Here is a 12,746-nt window from a genome sequence, read left to right as displayed (position 1 = left end):
AAGCATGATACCTTTATCTGAAATCTGCTCCCTTCTTCAAAAGGATATTCTTCCCAAGCTATGCATTTCTACGCAGTCCAAACCTTTTTGCTTCCCATTGTAAGCCACTCACATACACAGTAAGTGAGCACTGTTCTTTCTCCTACATGGGATGGAGGCAAACTTAGATCAGTGACAGGATTCTTCCTTCCACTGGTTCTTCATCCCTTTAGCCCACAATAAAGAAGGAAGAAAATAACATTGCTTTTCCACAGCTACCTACCTCTACAGATAATTAAAAACCTGCACACACCATGTGTCACAATACAAATATCATTCACCCAGACAATCTCGAGAAACCAAAGAAACTGCTCATGCTAGAAAACCTGCTCTTTTGTGTACAACTGAGGATGAGACCTCCTAATCTATCTGTTTCTTTATTTTCATTTATTTTTCACAAGGAAAAATTCAACAGCAAAATTTTGACATCTGTTTTTTTCTTTAAAAAGAAAAAAAAACCACAACAGAACAAACAAAAGCAAATACTTGAATCTTCTGTGTTTACAAATCAAAGACAAGAAGCTGACCAAATGAACACTTTGATAGGAAATAGAAAAGCTCATTGTATATATCCAAAAGAGTAAAGCCCAAGCTCCCAAACAGGTTCTGCTTTCTTGTTAACCCAGCAGCAAGTCTCAAGTTAAATACTGTCATCATTCCAGTCATTAGTTACTGCTCAGCCTCCTGTCTCCAGTCCGGAAATTAGTCTGCTCGGAGCCCAGATAGCTGAACAAGCAGTCACGTTTTATCATATAACTGAGGCTGGGAGGCCAGTCTGAAGGAAAGCTACATATGTTCTATATTAGGAAGAAAATACCTAATTTAAAAGAACTTAATTTACAGAACAATAAAATGTATGCATTTAAAACACAGCGATGTAAGAAAATAACAAAACAAAGTCTCTTATAACTCCAATGTGATTTGCAAAGGAAGTTCACGTAACCTTAAATTATAAAATGTTAGTTAAAAGAGTTATGAACTGTTGCTAAACTCAGTTTTAAATTAAACTACAGAGGCATTTCTTGCTGTAAAGTATTACAGGCAACCATTGCAACCAAGAGATGAAGAAATCATTGCCTTTTGCATTTTGTTGGAAAGCATAAACTTCTTATTAGGTTAAAAGCATAAATTATGAACAAGTACTGAACAGAATAGGCATTTAAAGTATCCTTCACAGTACTCCAGCTCATGTAAAGCATAAAAAAAATTAACATTCACAGTTACTATAGTAGAGACCTTTTACAGTTATTACCAAGATATACTACAGGAGTCATCTTTCTTTAGCTGAGTAATATACAATAAATTAGTTAACTTATTTTTTTGAATATGAGAAAGTCTAGGCAACACCAAGATAAGAGTCTAGGTGAAATTTTACTTAGTCCTTTCCACTGCTGGAAAAGTATATTATATTATAATAGATAAGCAAATTATATAGCAATTATATATATTACATATATGTTGTATTTTTGTGACAGTGACAGAAGCATATTTGTCTTACTATCCCCAATTTCAAGTAAGGAAATGTAAATTTTTGATTATAATAACTCAGTTTCCAAATAACCATGCAATGTAGCTTAAATCTTTTATAACAATAGCATTCTACATGTAGAATTGAAAGGCTAAGACTTCGAAGGACAGCTAAGAAATATGGATGCCAAAATACTGGTGTTTCATTCCTTTACATGGCTTGAATTCTGCAGCTTAAAGTTTTACAATGAATTATAAGAAAGCAAACTTCAATGCTTTCATCACCACAAAAGTTGTTACAATACCCATATGTACTAGAATCTTTTAAACAAGTCAACTTATTTCAAGTATAAGCATAGTTATTAAAAAGTCTGAACCATCATCGCAGCTGGAGTCTGTCATACGTACTATGATTCTACAGTTCTGAATCTAGCTAGACAATGGAAACAAGTCTTAACCAGCAACAATTTCTTCTGTCAGGCACAAAAAGCAGGTTTACCAAGTTCTCTTGCAATAAATAAAAAGAAAAAAATATGAATGCAATCAATTTATAAAAATTGCAATATTACAATTCTATCATGTTATAGTACTGCAATAATTATCATCCATCTTGGATATAGAAGTTTGACTGTTGAATTTGGACAAATGTAAGCTCCCTCTGAATTAAGGCTTAAACTATAAAGCAGCCTAATGCTGTCCAATCCCTTGAAAATCCATTCTAAACTGACAGACTTGGTAGTGTCTTATTTTTGCTAGAAGGTAGGTGTACATTCTACAAATAAATGTTCCTGGAAATGGCTGCAAATATCAACAGAGTTTTTAACAGAATAATGCTTCCTATTTCCCCACTAGCCAAAATATAAAAGATTTGAGTTCTTGCACTTGGTTTGTAAGAAGCAACTACAGAGAATGGGCTGGATGTAACTTGCAACAGCAAAACCCTAAACCACCAGCAATGAATAACAGTGTGTAAATCTGGTTTTAAGAACAGAAGTGACAAGCAATTAGAGACAAAGAAACAAAGTCATCCTTTACATTTCTCTGTTGCTTGTGACATCTAGTGGGTATACAAAACAGCCTTGAATAGCAAATAGAAGCTCCTGATATTTCAGTATTTGGTTTAGTTATTTCTTTCATCTACATGGAAATTACCTCCATTTCATAGTGAACAAGCGTAGAAAAATGGTGCAAGGTATTTTCACAATTTATAAAAAGCTTGGAGCACTTCAGACCCGAATTTAAAACACAGAATTCCACAGGACTCCCTTCAGAAGCCATTTCTAAACACATGAACGACAAAAGGTGTTTGGAAGCAGCCAGCATGGGTTTGCCAAGGGTAAGTGTCATCACCACTTTCAACCCTGAGGTCACTGGAGCCGAGGACAAGGGCATGGCAGTGGATGTTGCTTTACTTGAGAAGGCTTTTGAAACAGGCTCCCACCGAGAGACTGTAATTGGTGAGATACAGACTGAGTAAGTAAACAACGTATAAGGTGAGTGGAAAATGGGCTGGACTGCTGGCTCTAACAGTTGTAATCAGCAAAGTCCAGCTTGTAGCCAGGAAACTAGCACGGTCCTTCAGGGATGAGTACTTGGGCAAATAACAGTTTAATGTCTTCATCAACAACCTGGGTGGTGGCACAAGAGCACACTCATCAAAATTGCACATTACACCAAATTTAGGGCACGAGACAATATGCTGGAGGGCAGGGCTTCTACTCAGAGTGATCTGGATGGTTTAGAAAAAACGGGCGTATTTACATGAAGTTCAGCAAAAGCAAAGGAAGTCTCACATCTGGGATGAAATAATCTGATGGAACAACAGAGTGTTGAGGCTAACTGCCTGTAACACAGCTCTTGAGGAAAGGATAATGGGGGTCCTACTAGAGAACAACCTGGACATGGAGCAGCAGCATACCCTTGCAGCAGAGAAGGCCAGCTGCATGGGCTGCAACAGGATGAGCACAGCATCCAGTCCAGGCAAGTGGCTTTTCAGCTCCATTTGGCACTTGTAGAACTGCATCAGAGTACTGTGTCCAGTTTTGGATTCCCAATACAAGGAAGAAATGGACATATAGAAGAAAATCTAGACAAGGGTCACCAAACTGGTCAGGGAGCTGGAGAGCTTGCCCTGTGTGGAAAGGCTGAGGGACCCGAGTTCAGCCAGCCTTAAGAAGAGAAGGTTTCAAGGGGACTATTGCTGCCTGTAACTACAGAGGCAGTATTGTTGCCTATAACTGTTCAGAATGAAATATAATCATAAAATATAAATAATACAATATTATTTATAATAATAATATATTATAAATAATATATAATAAAATATAAAATACAATGAAATCGAAGCTGGACTCTTCTTCCAGGTTCACAGCCATCAGACAAGGCAACAAACACAAGTCAGAACATGCAAGACTGCAATTAGATATTAGGGATATTTTTTGTGGTTTGTTTGTTTATTTGTTTTACATGAGGATGATCAAATACTGGAATAGGTTGTCCAGGGATGTTGTGGAATCTCCATCCTTGAAGGTGTTCAAAACCTGAGTGGACATAGACCTCAGCAGCCTTATCTGATTACACTTGCTTCAGGCAGGTACTGGACTAGATGGCCTGTGGAGATCCCTTCTGATTTAATTTTTTTTTATCAATCTAAGAAGTCTACTTCTGCACTGAGTGGGTGTCTTGTCCACTGCTAATGAGAATTAAATATATGACTTTCTATTTTCCATTAATGCAAATGAATCCATCCCCCTTTTTAGTACTGACAACATTTTGAATATTTTAAAGGAGTAAGACAACAATACATACTAGTACCCAGCGTTTCACACTATGATTGCTCAGTTCTTCAGTACCCTTTTTGATGAGAACATGTATTTGCAAACACACACCACCTGGGAGAAAGCCCAAGAATAATATTTCTGCTAACCTCTTCAGCACCACCTTTGATTATTCTTACAAACTTCATGTTAAAGGATGTACAAGATTATTGTTTTGATAAGCAGTCGTCACGATAGCTACTCATTAAAAATCCATTCTAAATAGACAGAGATTTGGGTTACACTTACCAGTTTGATGTACATAAAATACATTCTAAAATTAGATCTAATGTTGAGCACTTCTACATTACTATATTTCCACAGTCTTTGTTTCAGAATACAAACAATGCTCTGATTTACTAAAAAGCATGAACTATAGATTTCTGAGAGTGGAAGCAGGTTTATTCTAAATCATGGTATGTAGATTCAGTGCCTTAATTCTTTGCGTGCTAACCACATAGTGTAACATTTTGTTCAGCTCCATTGAAACTGACTTCGTCGGTATCTCTAAACCCATAAAAGGCAGCTTAGGATTTTTCCCTAAAATTTTATAATAAAATCCTAGATTAGTCCCCATTTCATGAAAGCACAATTAGTTAAGATACGTTTAAGATGTTTTCTCATATAAGCATGGTTTTAGGAACTGATCTCAGTATCCTGGTAACTGGTTATTTTTTCGCTCCATCTCACTTTCTCCTGTAGGACAGAACTAACCAGAGCAAGGAACTTCCCAAGTTCCTCTTGTGAAAGAGGTGTTACACAGAAAAAGAATCCTTCAGTTAGTTACACGATCAGCAATTTTGCTATCAAGTTATTTCACGAAGCTGAGAGCAAAAGATAGATCAAATTTGAACTGTTACATGAACAAAATAAGCAGCCTAAATGAGCTGAAATTCGTACTAATTATGACAGTTTTGTACTTGCCAATATGAAATGGGGCTACCGGACTAAAAAGGAAGACAGTTTCTAAAATTACAAATAATAAATGGTTTACTGGAAGCTTACTGGCTCAGCCAGAAAATACACAGCATAAAATATATACATACTGCACTGTTGCATATAACTTTTCATAATTTCCTTCCTTATTTCTTTCTTTTACCTCTTTCACACTGAGGGCCAGTAAATCCATAGACACATGCACAGCGATTAGGTCCAATACACCGTCCTCCATTCTGGCAGCCATTTTCACAGACAGCTTTAATTAAAAAAAAATATTAAAATGTTATAGTAATGATATTTCAAAGATTATCATATGTGGTATTCAAAAATAATTTTTTTCCTCTCAACCGATCTAAATCTTTCTGGACCTGAAGATCAAACTGATCTCCTTCCTACCCATCATCACCAACAGTAATGACTGTTCAACTCAAATTCCATTAGCACCTGTGTGATGCTAATAGCAAGCATATGATTAATTAATCACATTTAGCACAGATCAGCAGATGTTTAACTAATTTTTAAACAGTTGTGCAGCTCTAGTCGCCAATTTCAAGAATTTATAACCATCACCAAACTTAGCAGATAAAAACTCGTCTATTTTGAGATTTTCTGAGTGTATTAAGTTGTACTATTCATTCACAACAGCAGTAAACCTTTCAAGAAGGGAGGCCTGGGAAGTCAAAGAGACAGGTAATTCACCTCTCAGAGTTGATACTGGCAGGAGAAGTGATGTTTAGAGCAAGGGAAAAGAATTATCATTTTAACTTGTCTGTAAGTACCTTCAAAAAACTGTTTCCTAAAAGATCCCAACAAGAAATAAAACAATTTTGGGGGAGTATAAATCCACAGTACATATAGACAGAGAAGATATTTTACAGTTGAAGAACTTCAGAGCACCCATTCATGTAATTTATCAATGGTGTGAGTAAAGAACAAAACATGCTGTCAAAGCACTGAAATCTTCTCAATTTGAAAGGAAGACGGTTCTTCAGCAAGGTTGAAAAATGCCATTAAGAGTGCTTTAACTAACTAATCCGGTCTGTTTTCAGGCTTATTGCTTCCAGGACACACAGCCTTGTTCAGAATTCACACATGTTCCAAATCAATGTATTTCACCATAAAGGAGAGCCCCACCATTTTTAAGTGGCTCTGAACAAGAGCAAAGGGACTTTGGTCTAGAAGTCTCCAGGCTACCTTCCTACACAGGTCTCACCAGTCTGGAGGCGGCATTTTTAACACACTTGAGTATCCAGCGCAAAAGAACCTCAGCGACCTAGAGAAGGTAAGTATTTCAAGCTGACTGGAAAAAATATACACGTCAACTATATCACAATGGGGAACATAAAATATATGGTTATGTGGAAATGTGATGAAGCCCTACTTCTTATCAAGAACTATAAAACTGAATTACTTTTTACTGATAAGGTGTATCTTGTGCATAAAATGAAGACACTTCTCTGCATGTGTCACCTTACTGAATTAAAGGACAATGACACTTTCGCAAGACAATTAACTTCATTGTATTTAAGACACATTTCTAAATATATATAGTAAATAAATTAAGTAAAAAGGATAATGACAATTTTACATTTTTCAGACATTCATTCCATATTGTGTCTAGAAGAAAAATACTCAATCTTACTTCAAATTTTAACTGTACAATAAGGCAAATTTCAAGTTTGTTCAAATCTTCTGGATTGCTCTAGAGTCACTGCCTGAAAATCCAGTCCCCTTTTCATTTATTCACTGGAATATGGCCTGTGTGAGAGCATTCAGGTGTTGACCCAATTCTTTAAAAGTACCAGCAAGGGGCTAGCAACTCTTAGCAATATTTACATTTTAGGATTAAAATTATTACCTAAAATTTTAGAGAATTTTATCTAGGTAGAAATAAACCAAGAGCAAGACTGCTCTCCATCATTTGCAAAAATTATCAAGACAAAGGGATTCAGTGTAACTGAATAGTCTAACTGTTCAGTTAACTGCTCTTTGCATGGCTGCCTTTTATTTGTCTCCAGTTCCTTCAGACTAACTTCAGCAATTAATTTCTCAGGTAATTAGTAGCCAGCTGGCTTCAGAATACACTTTGAGTCTTTCCTCATCCCTGCAGCCCTTAGTGATTTTTGTTTGCTACATTTGTACAGCTTGTAAACACTACTGTGACAGGTAGAGCTGTGCAAATAGTTGACTTTCTAGCCTGTCTGCCAAACTGAAAAGGTATTCAAAAGCTTGAACTATATTTAATGTTTTTCCTTAGTCAAGTAGAAAACAGAAAAACGTGCTTTAACAGCAGTTAGGCTGTTGTTCTTAGATGGATAAACTTCATAAAATAGAATGAAAAATTAGTGATCACCTGGTAAGAGAAGGAGAGTGGGATGTATGCTGCTACTGTTCCCAAAGGATCTTCCAAAACTGTTTGGTGAATTCAATCCCTACTCAGATTTTTAGAGAATTATAAATGCACTTCAAGCATGAAGTGACTTTCAGGTAAACACTATACCCCCAAAAAAGCACTAAATTTGTCACAGACTTCTCGTTATATTTCAGCATGTTGGCTTTTTTTATCTTCCTACTCTACCTGCAGTGAAAGAGCTAACTTGCAGGACTTATGCAGATTTACTTTTAAATGCAACAGAGCAGTTACTTACGCTGCCCGCAGTAAGTTCCAACGTAGCCCTTCTGGCACTGGCACCGGTCATCCGTGCATGTGCCACCGTTCATGCAACTAATGCTGCACTTTTGTACTGCAGCGGAGCCCAGGCAGAGAGATACCAGTGTTAGGCAGAGATACCACATTAGGAAGCAAATGTGAATGACAACAGAGGCATCTAAAAGTAGACATGAGCTTTGTACAATATGTCATGTATTTAAATGTACACTCAGGTATTTTGTAACCAAAGCCGTCCACACTGTAGCTATTAGTCAGCCATTATTTTAAAAGGAAGAGTTGTTTTTTTAAAAAAAAGAGGGTTTTTTAGTTTTCCATGCCTATTATTTAGCAACTTGGAACTTTTAATTCTCTTGGAGGCTGTACAATCCTCATTGCTTAGGAAAATGGACTTGATGAAAATGTTAATAACATGCAAATTTGTATTTAAACTTGCTTATCTCTCTAAACACTTTTTTTCCCAATTTTTCACACAGAGTAAACATACATGCATAGTGTATCAAACTTTATCAAAAACCAGAGATATGCCAAAGCGTTACATGCATATATGCAGTAATGACAAGTTCTTTTTAAAGAATTTACACAGTAGTTATTTCTGACTTGACAGTCAAAAAGAATTACCTAAAATGAAATCTGTAATGAAAACAAATATAGAAAGTCCTTACTAGATTTTGATCCACAAGTAGGTAGTATCTGTCCACTTGCACAAGTGCACATGTTAGGACGGGAACAAAATCCATCACCACAGCTATTTCTACAAATTGCTGAGGAAAAACACAAAAAGACAGTGATTAATAGTAACCTTAGTCTTAAACTAGAGGAAAAAGTCCTAAGTATGTTAACAGCTTCTTTTAGAAAACACAACCAAAACAAAACAAAAGGAACACTTGAATGCCTATTTCAATGGGAGAGTTTATATACATGCAAAAGTAATTGTAAGTTAAATAAAGCAAACTAATTTTTGGTGTAAGCAATATCTCTGACAAATTTAAAGGCAAAGAGAATCATATATGGCATATTCAAACATCGGTCTGACCACTGAAACCAGATAATCAAGTCTTTCCCTAATTAGTTCTACCAGCCTATTACATGAGTAATGTAAAATTATTAAATTTACATATTGTAGACCACAAGACCAGTAAGTTTACCAAGAATCCAAGATATGAATGAATAGAAACAATATAGATCATAATGTCAATTGATGGTATAGCTCCTCTCTTATAATTGCTATTTTAGAGGCATTTTAGGGTCTCTTTTTTTCTAAGATTATCCATCCTTCACACAAACCCGTTTTTTGAGAAGTCCATGTCCAAATGATGGGCTTTAGAGATTTTGTGTAGCTTCCCTAAACACAGTTTTCTGTACTCAAATCTCCATCGTCATTTAGAAACTAACTTTATAAAAATTTCAGGGAAGGCTGTCCACACTGTATTATGGATCCATAACATGCACGCTGTTGTGCTATCCCCCTGATGCATCTAAATCGTGCCTTCCCTTCTCACTCATCTGCCAAGGGAGCTCTATTGCACGAAGGAACAAGTGAACAAGGAAAGAGTTAAAGGTTAAATCCAGATTCTAAACGAGATCCAAATGAATACATCTAAATAATCTGCTGGATTAGCAAATGCACCAAAAGAGACCATGAATCATTAAGAGCCAGTACCCAGTACGAGACAGGAGGACTTAAAAAACCACTATTGTGTGAGAGACAGCTTGTAAAGCAAAAAAAAAAAACCCAACAACCAAGAATCACAGTATCTTTGTAAATAACTCTGGGGTTTTGAAAGAATCAAAAAATCTGGAAGCATATCTCCATTGAAGGACTACAAAAAGAACAAATACTTTGACAGATAATTTGTCATGACTATACCAACAACCTAAAAAAACCCTGCCTATGTCTATTAAAAGGAAAGGAAAAAAAACCCCACACCTGGCCATATACATTTTAAAAAAAGGAAGCAGAGATAAGGCCTTTCCCAGAATGCTTGTGCTCTACCTCTGATTTAGAAAAAAAATGCATAAACGAGACATAACTCCTACAAGGAAGCAAATAATTTTCTTGCCCCATTATAGAATTTAAATATGCCCCCTGATAAATTAACATGCTCTCTTTCAACTTTTCTCCACCAAATCAGAAGCTCTGTACTGATGCCAACTCAGACCAAACCAGAACAGATTTTCTAAACCCACATCCTCCTTGACATACTCCAATAAAGGCCACATTGCCTTTGGAGGGGAGTAGACAAAGCCACAGCAGGGGTCCACTGACACCACTCTTTGGGCATCGAAGAGATGCAATGTGGATCATCCACAATTACCATTACATTCTTCTACAGCCATGCCCTAAACATGAAGGCATGAGAGGTGAAAGAGTTTGTGGGATTTTGCTATTTAGTTGAAATTAGAGACATACCACTGGCTGATACAAAATATTTTTTTCCATTAGCAGGCGTAAAAGTGAGAAACAGGACTCAGATTTAGTGCACTTGACAAACACGTAACAGGACTGTTTTCCTTGTATGAATGTTCAGTCCATCTTCATACAACATAGATCAATGTCCTGGTTAAGCGAGGTCTACATTTAGACCATTTTGTTAATTATCTGTTCCATTTTGTTAATTATCTGTTAGGGAATAATTTTTTATCAACTCAAAGCCCTATAGCCAAAAGCATATTCTAAATGTGCTTTAGTCAGAGCAGTTTATTTTATTTAAAGAAAAAATAAACCCAACCAGACCCTTGTTTTTTAGGTAACAGATCACTTTTAATCACAAATATGTCACAAACCACCAACAACCATCATCACATTATCAAATGAAAACATTGCAAAGTCAGACCAGTTTCCTGTTGACCCACCACTACTAGATCATTGATCTCTCTTCATGAAGTAATACTTTAAAATCACCAGTTACAATCTGCACTAAATATAATCAATGCATCTCCAACAAGAAGTTTGCTACCTTGTCCATCATCTTGTGAAGAAGGCTTCATCTAGCTAAACAGCTCTAGCCAGAAGGATCATCATCTCAACAAATGTTTAATAGGAGCATAGCAATCTGTGCTCTCAAACCTCCACCAAAAATACAAAAAAGGGTCACAGCCAATCTTACAGATGGTCTGGCAAAATCATTCACCCTTCAAACACGTTAGGGAGCTGCAATTAAGCTTCAGTAAGTAAACAGGAGCTAAAAGATATCCTTTGTGCACATAAATTGAAAGTAAATCAGAGATAGCCAGCTGAACCTGAAAACCTACCAACAGCAACTCCAGTTTGCATTTAAGTAAGCCAGTATTATGAGATAATAAATGTGATCTGAATATTTTGAGGAGCTCCTCTTATCACACAGTGGTACTGATACCAGCATCTTCCTCTGAATGACATGTTTATTAACCTTTGCAAGGAAATGCTAGGTCAACCTCAGATAAAAATCTGTGATACACATGGCACCTTCATAAGAATTACTAGCAAGGCAAATTCATTCATGTAAAACGAGTATGAACAGGTTAACAGTCCTGAATCATAAGGCAGCAGCCCAAAAAGTCACCTTTATGGCCACATACCATGGCTTACTGCCCATTCCTTCACTAGTCCTATATGTCTGTAGTTTGTTGGAGTATTACAGAGACCTTCATTGCTTATGTACAGGGAAATACGTTCTTGAACCTGAGTTCTGAAGCTGAGCACACTTATTAGCAAGAGAGATGATGACAGGCTAGGATGAATGGGAACAGACTCATATTAAGAATCAAGAACTCTAACAAGCATGTGTCTAATAGCTTTTGTCTAACAGACAGAAAACATAATTCTCTACTTCCTTTCTAGGTAGGCAACATTCCCTAACCAGAGCATTGAGCAGATTTGGATGGGTTTTTTTGCCAAGCCATGTCAACAGCCACATCTGTCAGCACAGTACCTATTATGACCAAGCAGTAATTCCAGTCTACATGCTTTATAGCTGTTAAAACACAACTAAAAGCGACAAGCAAGTGAATAAGCACTCCAGATGTAAAGTTTTCCATTTGATTGCAATTCCAAGCCTAGCACAGAAGTTTCACAAAAATTAAGATCTGATTTGCTTTATATAAAGACCTTTTGGCTTTTTTTTTTCCTGTTACTATAGTGGATTATTTGATTTCTGGAAGGTTTTTTCCTTCTTCCTTCATTGTCATGTTCTTATGTAAAAACTAAGTGCAGACATGCCTCTTACGAGCACACCAAGGAAAATACAGCAATTGGCTGATCTTTTGATTGCAACAAAAGTAGACTTGTAAATCCATATTTTTCTCTTCTCTTCAGAAATAAGGCAAAAGACAGAACTGAATTCTCTTTTCTCATATTGAATGGGGCAGTAACTCACAAAGAATATTTATTTTTATTATTACCCCTAGGGCAGTAGAAACTTGAAGTCAGACACTTACGAACAATGCACTGATTTCCTCCAGGGAGCGTTTTCCATCCAGGGCAACAGTACGAATGGAATCTAGAGCCACACACATTTGGCCTGTCACACAGACAAACAAATAAAAGTATATACAACAATATAAAACAATGTAAATTGTATCCAAATTTTTATGTACACACAGGGGAAGAAACCAGCTGCATGAAATAAAAACAAAGTGTATAGCAAAGCTATCTACAAAAAAAATCCTCCCTAAAGGAATAAAATCTTCTTCCGCTATAAGAAGTTCCAAGCCATTTTATTTTATATTAGTTCAACTGGTTAGTACAAAGAGGAGAGGCAAGCTAGGCAACAGCAGGCCACATTCATCCCTGGTAGAATTATTTAGGATATGCAAGGGATGAGTTTGGCTCTTCA

General features: G+C 36.4%; 1 protein-coding gene across 1 annotated transcript in view; it reads right to left on the bottom strand.

Moving 5' to 3' along the window:
* FBN2 (fibrillin 2) overlaps window positions 1-12,746 on the bottom strand; it is a 178,786-nt gene that overhangs the window by 164,342 nt on the left and 1,698 nt on the right. The window contains exons 2-5 of the mRNA XM_055699766.1: window positions 12,349-12,431; window positions 8,595-8,693; window positions 7,910-8,005; window positions 5,422-5,517 (exon numbers count right to left, since the gene is read on the bottom strand). Coding sequence (XP_055555741.1) covers window positions 5,422-5,517; window positions 7,910-8,005; window positions 8,595-8,693; window positions 12,349-12,431 — 374 coding nt within the window. The remainder of the gene's footprint in view (window positions 1-5,421; window positions 5,518-7,909; window positions 8,006-8,594; window positions 8,694-12,348; window positions 12,432-12,746) is intronic.

The sequence above is a fragment of the Falco cherrug genome, chromosome Z (assembly GCF_023634085.1).
Source record: "Falco cherrug isolate bFalChe1 chromosome Z, bFalChe1.pri, whole genome shotgun sequence".
Taxonomy (NCBI): domain Eukaryota; kingdom Metazoa; phylum Chordata; class Aves; order Falconiformes; family Falconidae; genus Falco; species Falco cherrug.
Note: the sequence above shows the minus strand (reverse complement) of the source record. Positions and strands in the feature narration are given on the sequence as shown.